Raw genomic sequence first — 13,255 nt, 5'->3', positions numbered from 1 at the left:
AGTTCCCAGTTGAAGACTTCTTGCCTCTTCTCTCACATCCCTGTTCTGGATGATCTTCTCGGCCCACAGAGTCCAGCATATCCTATCTTTCTCCCCCACCTACCATACTCTTCAAGACAAATTTCTCAGATTTGCTTAGTGTGCTTTCTGGGTGATCCAAGACATCATTTTGATCTGCTCTATAACAGGTGATCATCCCAGGCATGTCAGCATTCACTAACTAACTAACTAACTAACTAACTAACTAACTAACTAAACTAACTAACTAAATAAAAAGGTCCAGACTCATATCACAGTCCCCACCCCACCTAGGATATTCAGTCTGTTCTTAGACTGTCTTCACAGTTTCCCACCCGTCAAAAAAGCATTCTTTGTCTGCAGCACTGAGGTCCTATAGTGACAAGAAAGAAAACCCAAGGGAAAGTATCTACAAGTATATCTTATCTACACCAATAGTTTTCATTAGTTCTCATAAGCAGAGTTTGATGATATATCTTGCCTGTGGTGAAATGGCAATGAAAGAGTCTCAGCTGTCTAAGTCAGTCATCTCTCTACAATTCTGCTCATTTTGTGGCTCTGAAACACCCATCACTTCTCAAGAACGTATGATTTGCCTTGATAGAGAAACAGGAAGTAAAACTTTAAAAGGCTCACTGGAGGATTGTTTAAAATACGTTTGAATAAAGTAGTTGATTTCGGTAAATAAAAAACAAAAATTGATCAAATCATTTTTATTAATTATGTCCCCCTATAAAATTCATGTGGAAGGCCGTACCCCCAGAAGCTAGGAATGTGGAGATAGGATTTTTCGAAGGGAAGTTAACATGAGGTCACCAGGGTGGGCCTTAACCCAATGACTGCTGCCCTTAAGAAGAGCCTGGAACGCAGACACATGCACTGAGGTAACAACGTGAAGACACCGGGAAAAGGCAACAATGTCCAAGCCAGGAGAGACGCTGGGACAGAGCCTCTCCGCATGGCCCGCAGAAGGAACCACGCTGACAAAACTCTGATCCTGGACTTGTAAAGAAATAAATTTCTGTTGTTTAAGCCACCCAGTCTGTAGTACTTTGTCATGATAGCACTAGCAGATTAATACAGTTTTCTAGTAGCTAACAGAATATACTAAGTGGTCAATACAGAGCTCTCACTAAGGACAGATTTAGAACGCTGCTCGAGGCAGGAACCCGTGGCTGGTGGATTAATTACTTTTAGTAGGTTTGCAGCTCTCATATCAGAAATTGGACTCTTACTCCCAAGTGCACAGTAATCTCAGCAATCAAAATGGGAAAATATACAAAAGTTCTCTAAGAGTGTGAAAGGATTTCTTTTTCTTTTCTAAACTACCAGCAAAACCTCTTGAAAATAGCTTTTGGAATGTAACATCAAGTGCTCTCTCATCTTCTCACGAATAACCTCGATCGCTAATCTTTTATTTCACCACAACCCACGGTATTCCACTCGACCCTGAAAAATGCCCTCCTGGAGAGCATTTCTCCACAAAGAATGAATTGTAAATATAATTGAACACATATTAAACAGGAACTATGTTTTAAGAAAGAAAATGTTTATGGGTTCTTATAAAAACGGACCAGGTGAATCGTATGATATGTGAATTATATCTTAAGAAAGCTGTTAAGTATATAAAACAGTCTCACGCACACCACCTTTCATTTTGCTCTATTTTTCATTGATGTCTTTGAACCATTTAATTCACTTTGCTCATATTGCTGTTCTACTTTCCCCTTGGGCAATAGTTAAAGGTTACTAATTCAAAAGAGGAGATAACAAAGTTTCCAATGAAAAGTCAGATGGCTAAGAAAGATAGAAATACCACTGACCTTAGACTTGCTTTCGTAATTTCATTCAGAGAATGTTCAAAGGAGTCGGCATGCTGCTTTTTCTGGCAGGTCATGCCATGCGATCCCAACTACAATTTTCTCAGTCAGTCGTTCTGGAAACATTTCCTCTATCCTTCTCTCCCAGTCAGTTTCTTTCTGGCAGCAGGTGAGGTACATCAACTACGTTATGAGTCCTGCTTGAGAGTGAGCAGTTAAGGAAATCTACCCCTGGGCCTTTTGGGCCAGGTGAACCCATAGTCTTGATGGGGTTTTAAGTGGCCCTATCATGTTATCAGCAATTTATTAATGGGATATAGAGGGTAGATATTGCCGGTGAAGTTCCATTTACTTAGCGTTGGATTTAGTGCAGAAGTTTATAGAAGCAGGCCCATTGCCCAGTATCATAAGGACTTCCATAGGACTAGCTTCTTGAACTACACTTGAAGGATAATGGTTTCCTGGTACAGAAAATAGTGCTGAGGTTAATCTCACTCATATTTTAGTGGCCTCCCCAACAGCCATCTCTTCCCATTTACAGATTTCACCTGGTGATCAATGAATGACTCTCAAACCTGATGGTCTGGATGGAGTGTCAAAGAAGGAGCGTGTGAACCAAGTCTGGCCAATCGAAAGACCAGCCCTCAGTGATTGGCTGAGGGATGAGCACAAAACTTAATTGGTCTAATCAGAGGGACTCTTTTTATGGAGTTATCAAGAAATACTCTCTTGCCCTACCTGTCAATCAAAGTTCACTCAGAAGAGCTGAAGCACCACCAACGATGTACAATAAAAGTTGTATTACAGTGATTTGACCAGATAAATTTGTGAAAGCTGGTCAAAGTCTTGCCTGGCTCTTCTGTCTTTGGTGCTGAGCCTGACGTCATACACAGGTCAAGCTAAGTGAAAGAAAAGATGGACATGAACTGGGGAAGAGCAGGGACAACTAGAGTCTGCATTTCTCCATCACTGGTACCCAAGCTGGTCTCTCCGAGTCCAAGCCTACGACCTCACTGTTGTGGAAAAACCGCAGAAGTGATGCTCACCACAGAGTCACACTCACACCTGGCTGCGGTTTGGAGAAGGGAAGGGAAGAGAACCCAGGGAAGCTGAGCTGTAGGCCAGGCAGCTGCTCCCACCCCCCAACGAGCTGAGTCCCAAGGATGAAACTAATATATTCAAAGGCAGAGAAAGGGAAAAAACAAACAAGCAATTTGATTACACCCTTCAAGCCCTGAATCCCGGAATGCCTGAAACTACTCCTGCAGTTTTCAGTCACGAGACAATAAATTCTTTGTGCTTAAGCCAGTTTGAGGTAGGTTTTCGGACACCAGTACCCAAAAGGCTGCTAAATGACAATCTCAACATAGGGTTGCTGCGTTTGTTCTAGCTGAAGTTTCTTAGTAGTTTTAAAGAGCAGTCTTAAGTCGCATTAAATCAATCCTGGAGAAAACCAAGCAACAGTTAATTTGCATCTTATTATTGATGAGATAAGGAGAAAGAATAAAAGATATTTTCCATTTTTAAAAAGACCAGCACAAAGAGAGGAAGACAAAGTTTCCATTCCCACTTAATCTTTTTTCATTAGACCTGAATCGAATTCTCCCCATCACGCTTCCCTTACTTTCCACCATGATGTAAGGGGACTCGGTGAGCATCGAGTATATATTTCCTGGGAGTGAAAGAGTATATTTTCCTTCCATAGAATAGACCTTTCTACTATCCTAAGTAGTGTGTTAGCCAACTGTATTATGCCATTTAACCTAATATGTGTAAGGTCAACATTACCCCGAACTTGCCAGTCTCGAATTCTGCTTAAAAGACTGAGCTTGGTAGAACCAGTTTAAGTAAAATCAGTTATTCAGTTATTTCATCATAAATAAGTTTTGGTTTTCAACTACTAATCATATTTATATGACTGTATTAAATGTCTCAGTACATTCCAAGGGTGTATGTGTAGATTTAAATATTAGGAACATTTAAAATCTCCCAAACACAAAAGGACAGTCTCATATATCTCTAAAAACAGGAAAAAAGTGGTCGTAGGTCCTCCTAGTCACCCACAGAATTATTAAGAAGAGAATTATGGAAGAGGATGAGATATGATACATTAGTGTTAAAGCGAGGTTGATCAGCTCATCACCCCTTCCCATAGTCACCATCCCTTTAAATGTAGATTTACTCACTGAAAAGAGAACATCTGGCTACCTTATTAACAAATCGCTTTGCAATTCTACCATGAAAGTGAGGCATATAGATAGTTCTATTGATCACATTTTTTTCAATGGGAAAAAATTAATTCAACGAGAAGTTTAACAAGTGACGGGCCAGTAAAAGCAAAACTTTCTCCAAAGATATTTTACAAAAACAAGTACATCATTACATATATTTGCAAAATAATCTTTACGCACTGAATAAATGTCTCAAATTATTAGTCTATTTTTATTCAAATATGTTTACATTGCAAATGAGACACAGATCTTAATTATTTTAATTAGTTTTATAATCAAAATAGCTTTTCAGGCTCTTAATAATTCATTTTGAAGAATGATCCATTTGTAAATAAATGGATCTATTATACAAAGTGATTTGGAGGTTTTTTTACAATTTAAAAACAATTTCTCTGATGGAATGACAAAATTTCATTATCTAAAAGTATGTTTTTCTGGTGTAACAAAGATTCTCTTATTTCTCTAGAAATAAAGGAAACTAATGCAGTGGTTCTCAAATTGGGGTCCCTGGACCAGCGGCATCTGTATCACCTGGGAACTTATCAGAAATGCAAATCCTCAGGCACCCCTCCAGATCTGCTGAATCAGAAATTCTGGGGGCAGGGCCAGCAGTCTGTGTCCCAGCAAGCCCCTCAGGTGATTATTTTATTCTGAAGAATGTTTTTGGGTTAACCTCACCTAGCATAACGGCATCATCTTTGGCACCTACTATGCTATATAGCAGCTCATGGGAGGAAACTTCACATAGAAAAGCGGAGAAGACTTTGTATGTGTAAGAAGAAAAGACATCTATTTTGATTAGAAAAACCTCCAGTGACATTATTTTTCATTCTTCTCCTTTTTGATATTATTTTTCATTCTTCTCCTTTTCTTTTGCATTGCTTCGAATATTCCTCAGGCATTAAAAAAAAATCACAGAAAATATAATTTATAGTAACACAGCATAAAAATTCAAGTTTTGAAATTTCCAATTATAGAATTGTATGATTTCATGTGTATTTTCCCTGTTGTAGTTTCATATCTCATATTCAAAGCTGTTTCCTAGCACCGACATTTCTTAGATGAACACCATCCATTAACGTACTGCATTCTGCTCCTTCCAGAAACCTAGTCATCCCTAAGTTCAAAACTTCATATGGTATTTTCTACATTACAGAACATAAAAGTATGCTGTATCCATTATTGATATGAACAGGTAATGACACACTATTGCATGTGCCTCCTTAATTGGCCTTCATATTTGTGGCTTACACAGAAAAACTGTTGCAAGCTGAGCACTGAATTAATGCATTGTTAGAAGAAAAGCCCGAGGAACTGAAAGAATCGTCTATGCATTTTGTCTGCTTAAAGAAGTTTTAGATTAATGGTTTTTGATGCTTTTAATGATGTCGATGATGAGATTTAAGTGCCTTATTAATTCCCTTGATTTGCTGCCAAATATTCAAGGCAATTCATTATTACTGAGTTAACCTTTTCCGATTATGAAAATTCATTATGGAAAGAAAAATATGAAATTCAGAAAAGTAGAAATGATTTATAAAATGTTAGAATATATGTATAAGAACAGAATGTTTGGACATGGGTTTAAAATTCCTCTGAAAGGATTTATTACAAGATTATAAAATATCTTCATGTGTATTAATAAACTGTTGCTTCATCCTTAAATTACAGAGATCATGTTTTTCATTTTTTTAAAAACTCTTCTTAAACTTCCTAGCCACAATCGCTATACATAATGCAATGTAAACTCGAGGTGATTTAATCTTACTACCCTAATCAGCTAACAAGACCTCTGTCTCCTTAGATCTGGGAACCTGGGGAAACCCAGTTACTAACTTCATACTATTTCTTCCCGAAATTCTCCAGTTTTCTGACATGTTAATAAGATTCCAAGAATGTTCTAAAGAAAGCAAAATTACCACTAAAATGGTTGTGTCCTGAACTTACAAATTGTCCCCCCCCAAGTTTATTTTCAACAATAATAAATTCTGTCCTTGAATGTGTGTACATAACTCCTTGGGCAGGCTGTGTTCTCTTATCATCAAATATAAATATCGAAAGCCATAAAGATTGTTCTTAAATCCTAATTTGAGTTACCTTTGCCAGCATACCAAATACCCCAGGGTGGGTGTATTAAAAGCTCTAAAAAGATTCTGCTTTTACTTTTTAGCCAAATGGACATGTTTTATTCAGGACCCCTAAATAAAATCCTTATTCAGCTCATCCAGGTTAGCCTCGAGGTGTGTCTTTCCTTCACTCGCTCCCTTTCAGGCCCTGCACCCCATTCCCTGCATCGCTTGAGCCCCTCTCCTTCCTGAGGGCTTCAGTGCATCAAGGAACTATGGCTTCCATCCTCTCCAGGCTGGAAGCAATGCCTGATCCTCCTTCAGGCTCACATTTCTCTCCCAGGGAAATCTTACCTTATCCCCCGATTCAGATGATGATGCTCCTCCATATCTATGTCTCTTGGCATCTTCTCTATTGCAGCTGTTATTACAGATGCCATTTTACATTTAACTGTATAACCTGTTGTTATTATCTGCATCTATAATAGCAATATTGGAGTCAGGGATCATGCTGGTTTTTCCCCATTATTAACCTCAAGTATCTATGTGCCTGCCACAGAGTAGGAACACTCATTCCATCTATCGACTGAATGACAATACATGAAAGACTGTCCAAAATACATAAATACTGGCAAGTGGCCATAGGATTAAACACATGAGTAAGCACAGACCATGTCTTTGTGAACTCTGCCAGTAGTTATCTTTTATACTGGCCCAAATTCCTATGTAATCTTTGTGTTCCAAAAGCTTTATAAAACACTCTGGCATGCGCATGCTTGCACACACACGTTTCCATGAGCATGTAAGCATGCATACACAGAGATATCAGTGTTTTTGGTAATTACGACTACTACATTCAACAGTGATAAATCAAGTTTTGGTTTTTTTTTTTTTAAATAACCCTTGTTATTAAAAATTCCCAATAGTTAAAGAACAATTATGTATTATGATCCTTAAAAAAAGTCCAGGAATAGCTAGGTCCCAAGATGCTGGAGGAAGGTGGTGAAAACTCCAGTCTATGTTTGCAGACAACAGATTTCTGATGATAAGTCATATATTTTTTTGGCATTCTTTCAAGAGATGGTGGAAAAGAGCAGTGAGCTTCACTTAAAATGAAACGGCTACCATTTCCCTATAACTTTTAATACACATTTTTATTTTTTTACTATTCTGTTATGTGGTCTAGTTTTTAAAAAATTAGAACCAAGTTTTGCAGTGAGAAAACTGACTTTCCACTAGCTATGTAGCCCTGAGAGTCCTTTCCAGTTCTTAGTTTCTTCATATGAGAAATAGGAAATAATTCTAATGAACTCTCCTGAGAAACAGAGATTAGATATAGGAAGCCTGTAGCCCTTGGCCTGTCCACAAGGTATGTTTGCTTCTCCTTTTTCCCTACCTGCCTCCAGGTAAAACACTAGTGTTCACAGGGAGAGCTTCTAGTTTATCTGGGTATCTATGGGTTGTTATTATGCTAATGGCCATTTGTTTTAACTAAAATAAATTAAAAGTAACTTTGAAAGAGTTGTTCTTTCCTTTCTCAACAACAAAAAAACCTAATGTTTGCATTTAAAAGATATACAAAAATACATACTTGATTATAAAAACCCATCCTTGGATTTTGTGTTCTGCTATGCTTTCACATGGAAGATATTTTTTCAAACATGAAAAATATAAGTAATACTTTCCTGAGCGTCTTCTCTTTTACACACACACACACACACACACACACACACACACACACACACATTACCCCCTCTATTATTCTCCCTCCCCTCCAAAAGTACCCTTCATTTCTATACTTCCTCAGAAGTGGAGAAGGCAGTTGCTCTCAAAACCTCTAAAGAATTTACTAATATTAAAGCTCCAGTTAAGTCTCGCCACTGTTTGGTCACAGGGTTTTTCATTCTGTCCAGAGCTGAGTGAAGGTCTTGGAGCACATCTCTGTAGCTATTTCCGTAGTGAGCACCCCAAGTGTAGAGAAAATCATAGGCAGGTTTCCACATCATCTATAAAGAAAAAAAGACAGGCTGGAGTAGTGTGAAAGTAAAAAGAGAGTCAAATGGAGGCTTTAAAAAAGGTTTAAAAGTCTCTTAGAAGAAAATGGAATATCAATTATACATTGACATATTTAACATCATAGAAAACATGTTTTAATAATTATCAGTTCTGTGTTATATCCCTGTGTTTCTAACCAAGAGATTTTAAAAATAATGATTACAAGTAGGGCGATTTTTTCCCTCTTGATCCACCATCTATATATACATTGCTCCTTGCCTTGATGTGAATATAAAATTCCTTGCATAATTTTTGATGATAAAAATCTTATTGAGATAAACTTTTCACTCTCTGAGAGGCTTTTAAAGTTAAAGTAGTAGCTCTTCTATTGTTATATCTATCTGTGTTGAGCTTTATGATACCATATATCATAAGGAGCTGTAAAGCATGTTTAACGCTTTAAGTCATCTTATTCGAGCAAGTCTATAAATAAGGAAAAAAGTAGCTTCATGATTAAGTCATAAAAAGAAAACAAAAATATGGTTCTCTAATTAAAAAAGTGATTTAATGATACATTTTTGGCCGAAAGAAAGATCAATATTCGACACTTCGTTATGCTTTCCCTAAGCATCCACCCATACTGATGACATCACTGTTTCCATAGAAATAAGTGTACATCAAAGAGGATCATCATGTACGAGCGTGTATGTAATGGTAACCAAGGCAACCAGGCTGGAAGTGAATAGAGACAAAGGCTGACCAAATAAGACAAACTGTAGAATACACCACACACACACACAACCACAAAAAAACTTAAAATGAATTTTCTCTAGGAAAACAACAAAATGAACCATGCAGTTACAGTTGGAATATTTGGAATATAAACTTTATTACTTACTACTTCTTTGGGCTCACTAAACTAATTCATTTGTAATTTTATCACTTGCAAATGGAGAAACAGACTGTGCTAAATATTGCGCAGAGTAGCCTTCTTAAAATAGGGTCTCCATTAACAGTGATATCACATGAAGTAAGGCTTTGGGATATAATTTTTCACTCTCCTCTGACATCCCCATATACTCTACAATTTAAGTTAAGAGAATGGAAGACCTAAGTAAGGAGTTTCATTATGTTTCAATTCAATCTGTATAAAAGGCTAGGCATCAGGCTCAAAAGATAATTTGATGTTATTTGTCCAAATTGGTATTCCTTGGGTGTCACGAACACCCATATCTTCACCCCTCTTGACAAAGCTTGATTATGCAAGGTAGAGAAGGGAAGACAATTATCAAAATTATACCATATCAAGGTGGTCAAGATGCAGCAATAGAAATCATCCCAGATTTTTGTATATAAGCTTTACCCTCAACAACGTGATTCATAAATAATTATGTCTTCTACCATCAATAGAATATGAATGAGGTGTGTTCTCTCATCTATTTTTCTATTTTTCTGAATACTCACATTGAAACCAAACCTCCTAAAGGTGCAGGGTGCCACTAATAGCTCAGCAATGGAAGATGAATTGAGGCATATTAATGGACTTTTGTGCCAGACTCAATTTTGCCTGTTACTTCTCAGATGCAAAGAAGCACTAAACAAATGGGTTATTTTCTATTACAGAGAGTAACCCTCTGTAAAAACTTTGAGACCTGTATTCTATGTTGCATACACTCAATTTTCCCTGATGCTCAACTAACTGGTACATTATTTTTCAGTTTGTCATGTAGTGTTTAAAATAATGGTGTGTATAGCTAAAGGCATCTAAGACTTTATTCTAAATCCCTGAGTGATTGAGTCTGATAAAAGATGTATTTGAGAATATTTTATGATAAATAGCGACTGAAGGCATTTCAGGACAAAGGTGATAGCATACGATCACAAAAAACAGATGTCTCTTAAGAATCTCAAATGGGTAATTTTGGGGTTGTTCACAACTCCACAGATTAGGACTTTAAAGTCAGAGGCAGCTGAATGGCCTCACCGACTTTCCTGGGTAGAAAAGCTCTGCTCCACACATCAGCACATGGATTGCTATGTATAGAAAAGCCTGAGGCATACTCAATCGTGAAGCAGCCCCCCAGTGCTGTACTGAGCAGGTGATGCAGGAGTTGAAAACTGGATTCAGAAGTCCGATGATATACACCTACCCACTTTCGCAGACGGCAACATTACCCCCTCACGTTTGGCAATTTATACTGAGAGCAGAGCAGGATGACCAGCTCTTGCAATTCAGAGAAATTTGGAGAAATTGCTGAGTTCTGGACTCTAATTAGGACTTCTGAAAGTGTGAAAAGAATTCCCAGTAGTCCTCTGAATTACTCAGAAATTCAGGGAGGGATACTGCCCTAAACTCACTGGAGAGTCCCTGGAGTATAAACCATAAGCTGCCTAGAAATGGATACAATAGTAACGGGCTGAGAACATTAGGGTAACGTTAGACTTCGTGATTTGTATTCAAATATCAGTACACTTGGCATCCTATTGTTTTCTCTGTGCAGCAAACTAAACCTGAAAATTTCTTCAGTGCAAAATTGTTTTGCTATATATATCACTGGTTGCTCTCAACACAGATGACAGAAAAGCACTATTGTTGTACAAATACAATAGAAATATTTGAAATACATTTTTATTCATTCAATAATTATTTCACTTATTAAACCAAGAATTATTGAGTACTTATTTTGTTACATAAAGTGATAAAATTATTAATATGATTCTAGCTTTTAGAAATTTATAGTACAGAAGGGAGAGAGATCCTTGCATAAACAATGGCACAATGTATGGATAGACAGGACTTGGTAATGACTAACAGTTAAGAAAAAATGCAAAAATTACTTGCATATTTTAATTCAGCATGAGATAAAAATGATACTTCCATTAACTAAGAAGCACCATGGTGTCATAGAAAGAAAGATAGGTTTCGGTGTCAGTACCAAAACCTGGCTTCACGTCTGTGTTCCACTGCCTATTGAATGGGTTAATTTGAGTAAATTAATCAAATTGTCTGAACTTTGGATTTTTTAATCAATAAAGTATGGTACAAACTTACAAGTCTTGAGTCCAAAACACATCATATAGTGTCTGGAATATAGTAGGAAAGTGAGTATTTTTTGCACTCACTTTGAGGGCACGATAAGAAGTCTAGTTTTAGCCCTACTGAAAGTGAAGTAAAAGAGGGGCTATCTGATAAGAAACTGGACCGGGAAGATGATCTCTGGGTTGTAGTCAAGAGTTTAGCATCACTCATGATAAAGGAATGATGAAAAGCATGAGAGTAAAGTAAAATGCCAGAAACAAGAATAAAAGGAAGTAAAATCTAACTTTTAATTAAGTCCACAATTAAGGGCCACAAGTAAGAAATAGAAGCAATAAATGAAGAGAAACTGGAGTCAGAGTGATAGAAAATGAAACAAAGTGCTTCACGTTGCAAAAGCCAAGGCCTAATAGCCAAAAGATACTGCAGTGGTTTCCTGGAGCCAGTTCCTCAGAGCCGACTATTCACACGGCCTCTCAATCCACGTTCAGTGACATCATATAGGGAGGTTAAAATCATCCCTGTTGGGAGTATTTACACCATGGAAATTGGCAAAAGCTATAATTGAAGCATTGGATGTCAAACATCTACCAACATGCCACTCACTGAGAACATCCATTTTCTGTCGCCTCCCCTGCTACCTCTAATATCAAGTAGTGTGGAAACATGAAGGAAAACTGAAAAAAGACAGAATTTTGGCAATTAGTAGGCCTGAAACCTTGGAGAAAGCAGTTTAAAGAGCGTGGTGGAGGACAGACTGCAGGTACAAGCAGGTGCCAAGAAAATGGAAGCTTAAGAACAAATGGATCACATCTGAAATTTGAAAATTAAAGGAAGAGAGACAAAGCTAGAAGCAGCAGTGAAAAATAAAAATATTTTTTAAAAGCAAAAATATACTAAAATAAATGTAAAAGGTAATATTCTATGATGGAAAGGAGAGTTTGTTTTGAATCCTAACTTTGCTAGATGGAGAATATAGGGTTTTTGAAATTAAAGCGGTAGCCTATATAAAACACTCATGAAGAAAAGTTAAATTCCTTTAGGCAGTGAACATAAATACAGGTAAATATTAAAATTATTATGGAGTTGGGGTACATAACTAAGGAGGCAAGTATCAAGAAAAATTGAAAAGGAATGGAATCAAAGGCATATGTTAAAGTTACATATTTGATATACTGATTAAAATGTTAAATTTGGGGAACTAGATTTTCCTTTAATAAACCAATCTCTGCCAGATTATGGTAAATATAACTTTTTCTGTATCGAGATTAGCCTTAACAACATCTGATAAAAAGTCCAGCTTTCATCAATGCAATAAATAGTCTAATCAGTTGTTTTCCTCTGTGTTATAGATATGACATTTCAACTCAAGTCCTTAAATATTTACATTTTTATTTCTTGGCATTTCTTATTATCTTATGTTAGTCTAGTTTTCTTATTCAGCAAGTGAACATATATTATCAAAGGCAAAGACAGAAGAGGTAACTTACATACATTGATTAACTATAGACTTTATAAAATTATGTGCAAAAATACATACACATTAAGGATTCTACACTGTGTGGTAAATTAAAAGGAAAATGAAATCATTTTCTCTGGAAATGACTGAATGAATAAAATGAGTAGAATAAACAACTTTCTTTCCAGGATGACCTAAGATTAGTCCTCCAAAAGCTGGAAATGAGTCGTGGACTGCCAACATCTTTTCCAGGTTTATGTTATCTCATATCTATATTCAGTGGTTTGAAAATAGTTCTTCTGCTCTTGCTCAATGTTATGATTTAGGAGAAGATAAGCAGCAACTCTGCACTAATGCTTTGACAAATCAAAGGAAAGCATGAGGGTTTGCTTTTTTTGAATTATTCTTAACCACAAAATAAATTCTCTCAGCCGTCTCATCTCTATCACAAATATTGGACACATAGGCATCATTCTTATCCCTCTACTCTTGGATTTTTAATGTTAACTTCATGGTGTTATGAGTTTGTCTTTGAACAAGAAGCACGAGGCTGGTAGAACAGAGTTGTTCATTTCTCACCTATGTGCTTTGATCTCTATACAAAGGGCAGAAGCATCAGTAAGCATTTA

General features: G+C 36.8%; 1 protein-coding gene across 1 annotated transcript in view; it reads right to left on the bottom strand.

Annotated features, from left to right (window-relative positions):
* Positions 1-7,900: 7,900 nt before the first annotated feature.
* The window catches only part of MACC1 (MACC1, MET transcriptional regulator), a 21,017-nt gene continuing 15,662 nt past the window's right edge, over positions 7,901-13,255 (bottom strand). Inside the window, exon 4 of the mRNA XM_011362720.1 lies at positions 7,901-8,141. Within this exon, the coding sequence (XP_011361022.1) occupies positions 7,929-8,141 (213 nt within the window). The 3' untranslated portion in view covers positions 7,901-7,928. The remainder of the gene's footprint in view (positions 8,142-13,255) is intronic.

The sequence above is a fragment of the Pteropus vampyrus genome, unplaced genomic scaffold, assembly GCF_000151845.1.
Source record: "Pteropus vampyrus isolate Shadow unplaced genomic scaffold, Pvam_2.0 Scaffold4, whole genome shotgun sequence".
Lineage (NCBI taxonomy): Eukaryota > Metazoa > Chordata > Mammalia > Chiroptera > Pteropodidae > Pteropus > Pteropus vampyrus.
The sequence above is the reverse complement of the archived record's forward strand: the minus strand, read 5'-3'. Positions and strand labels throughout refer to the sequence as shown.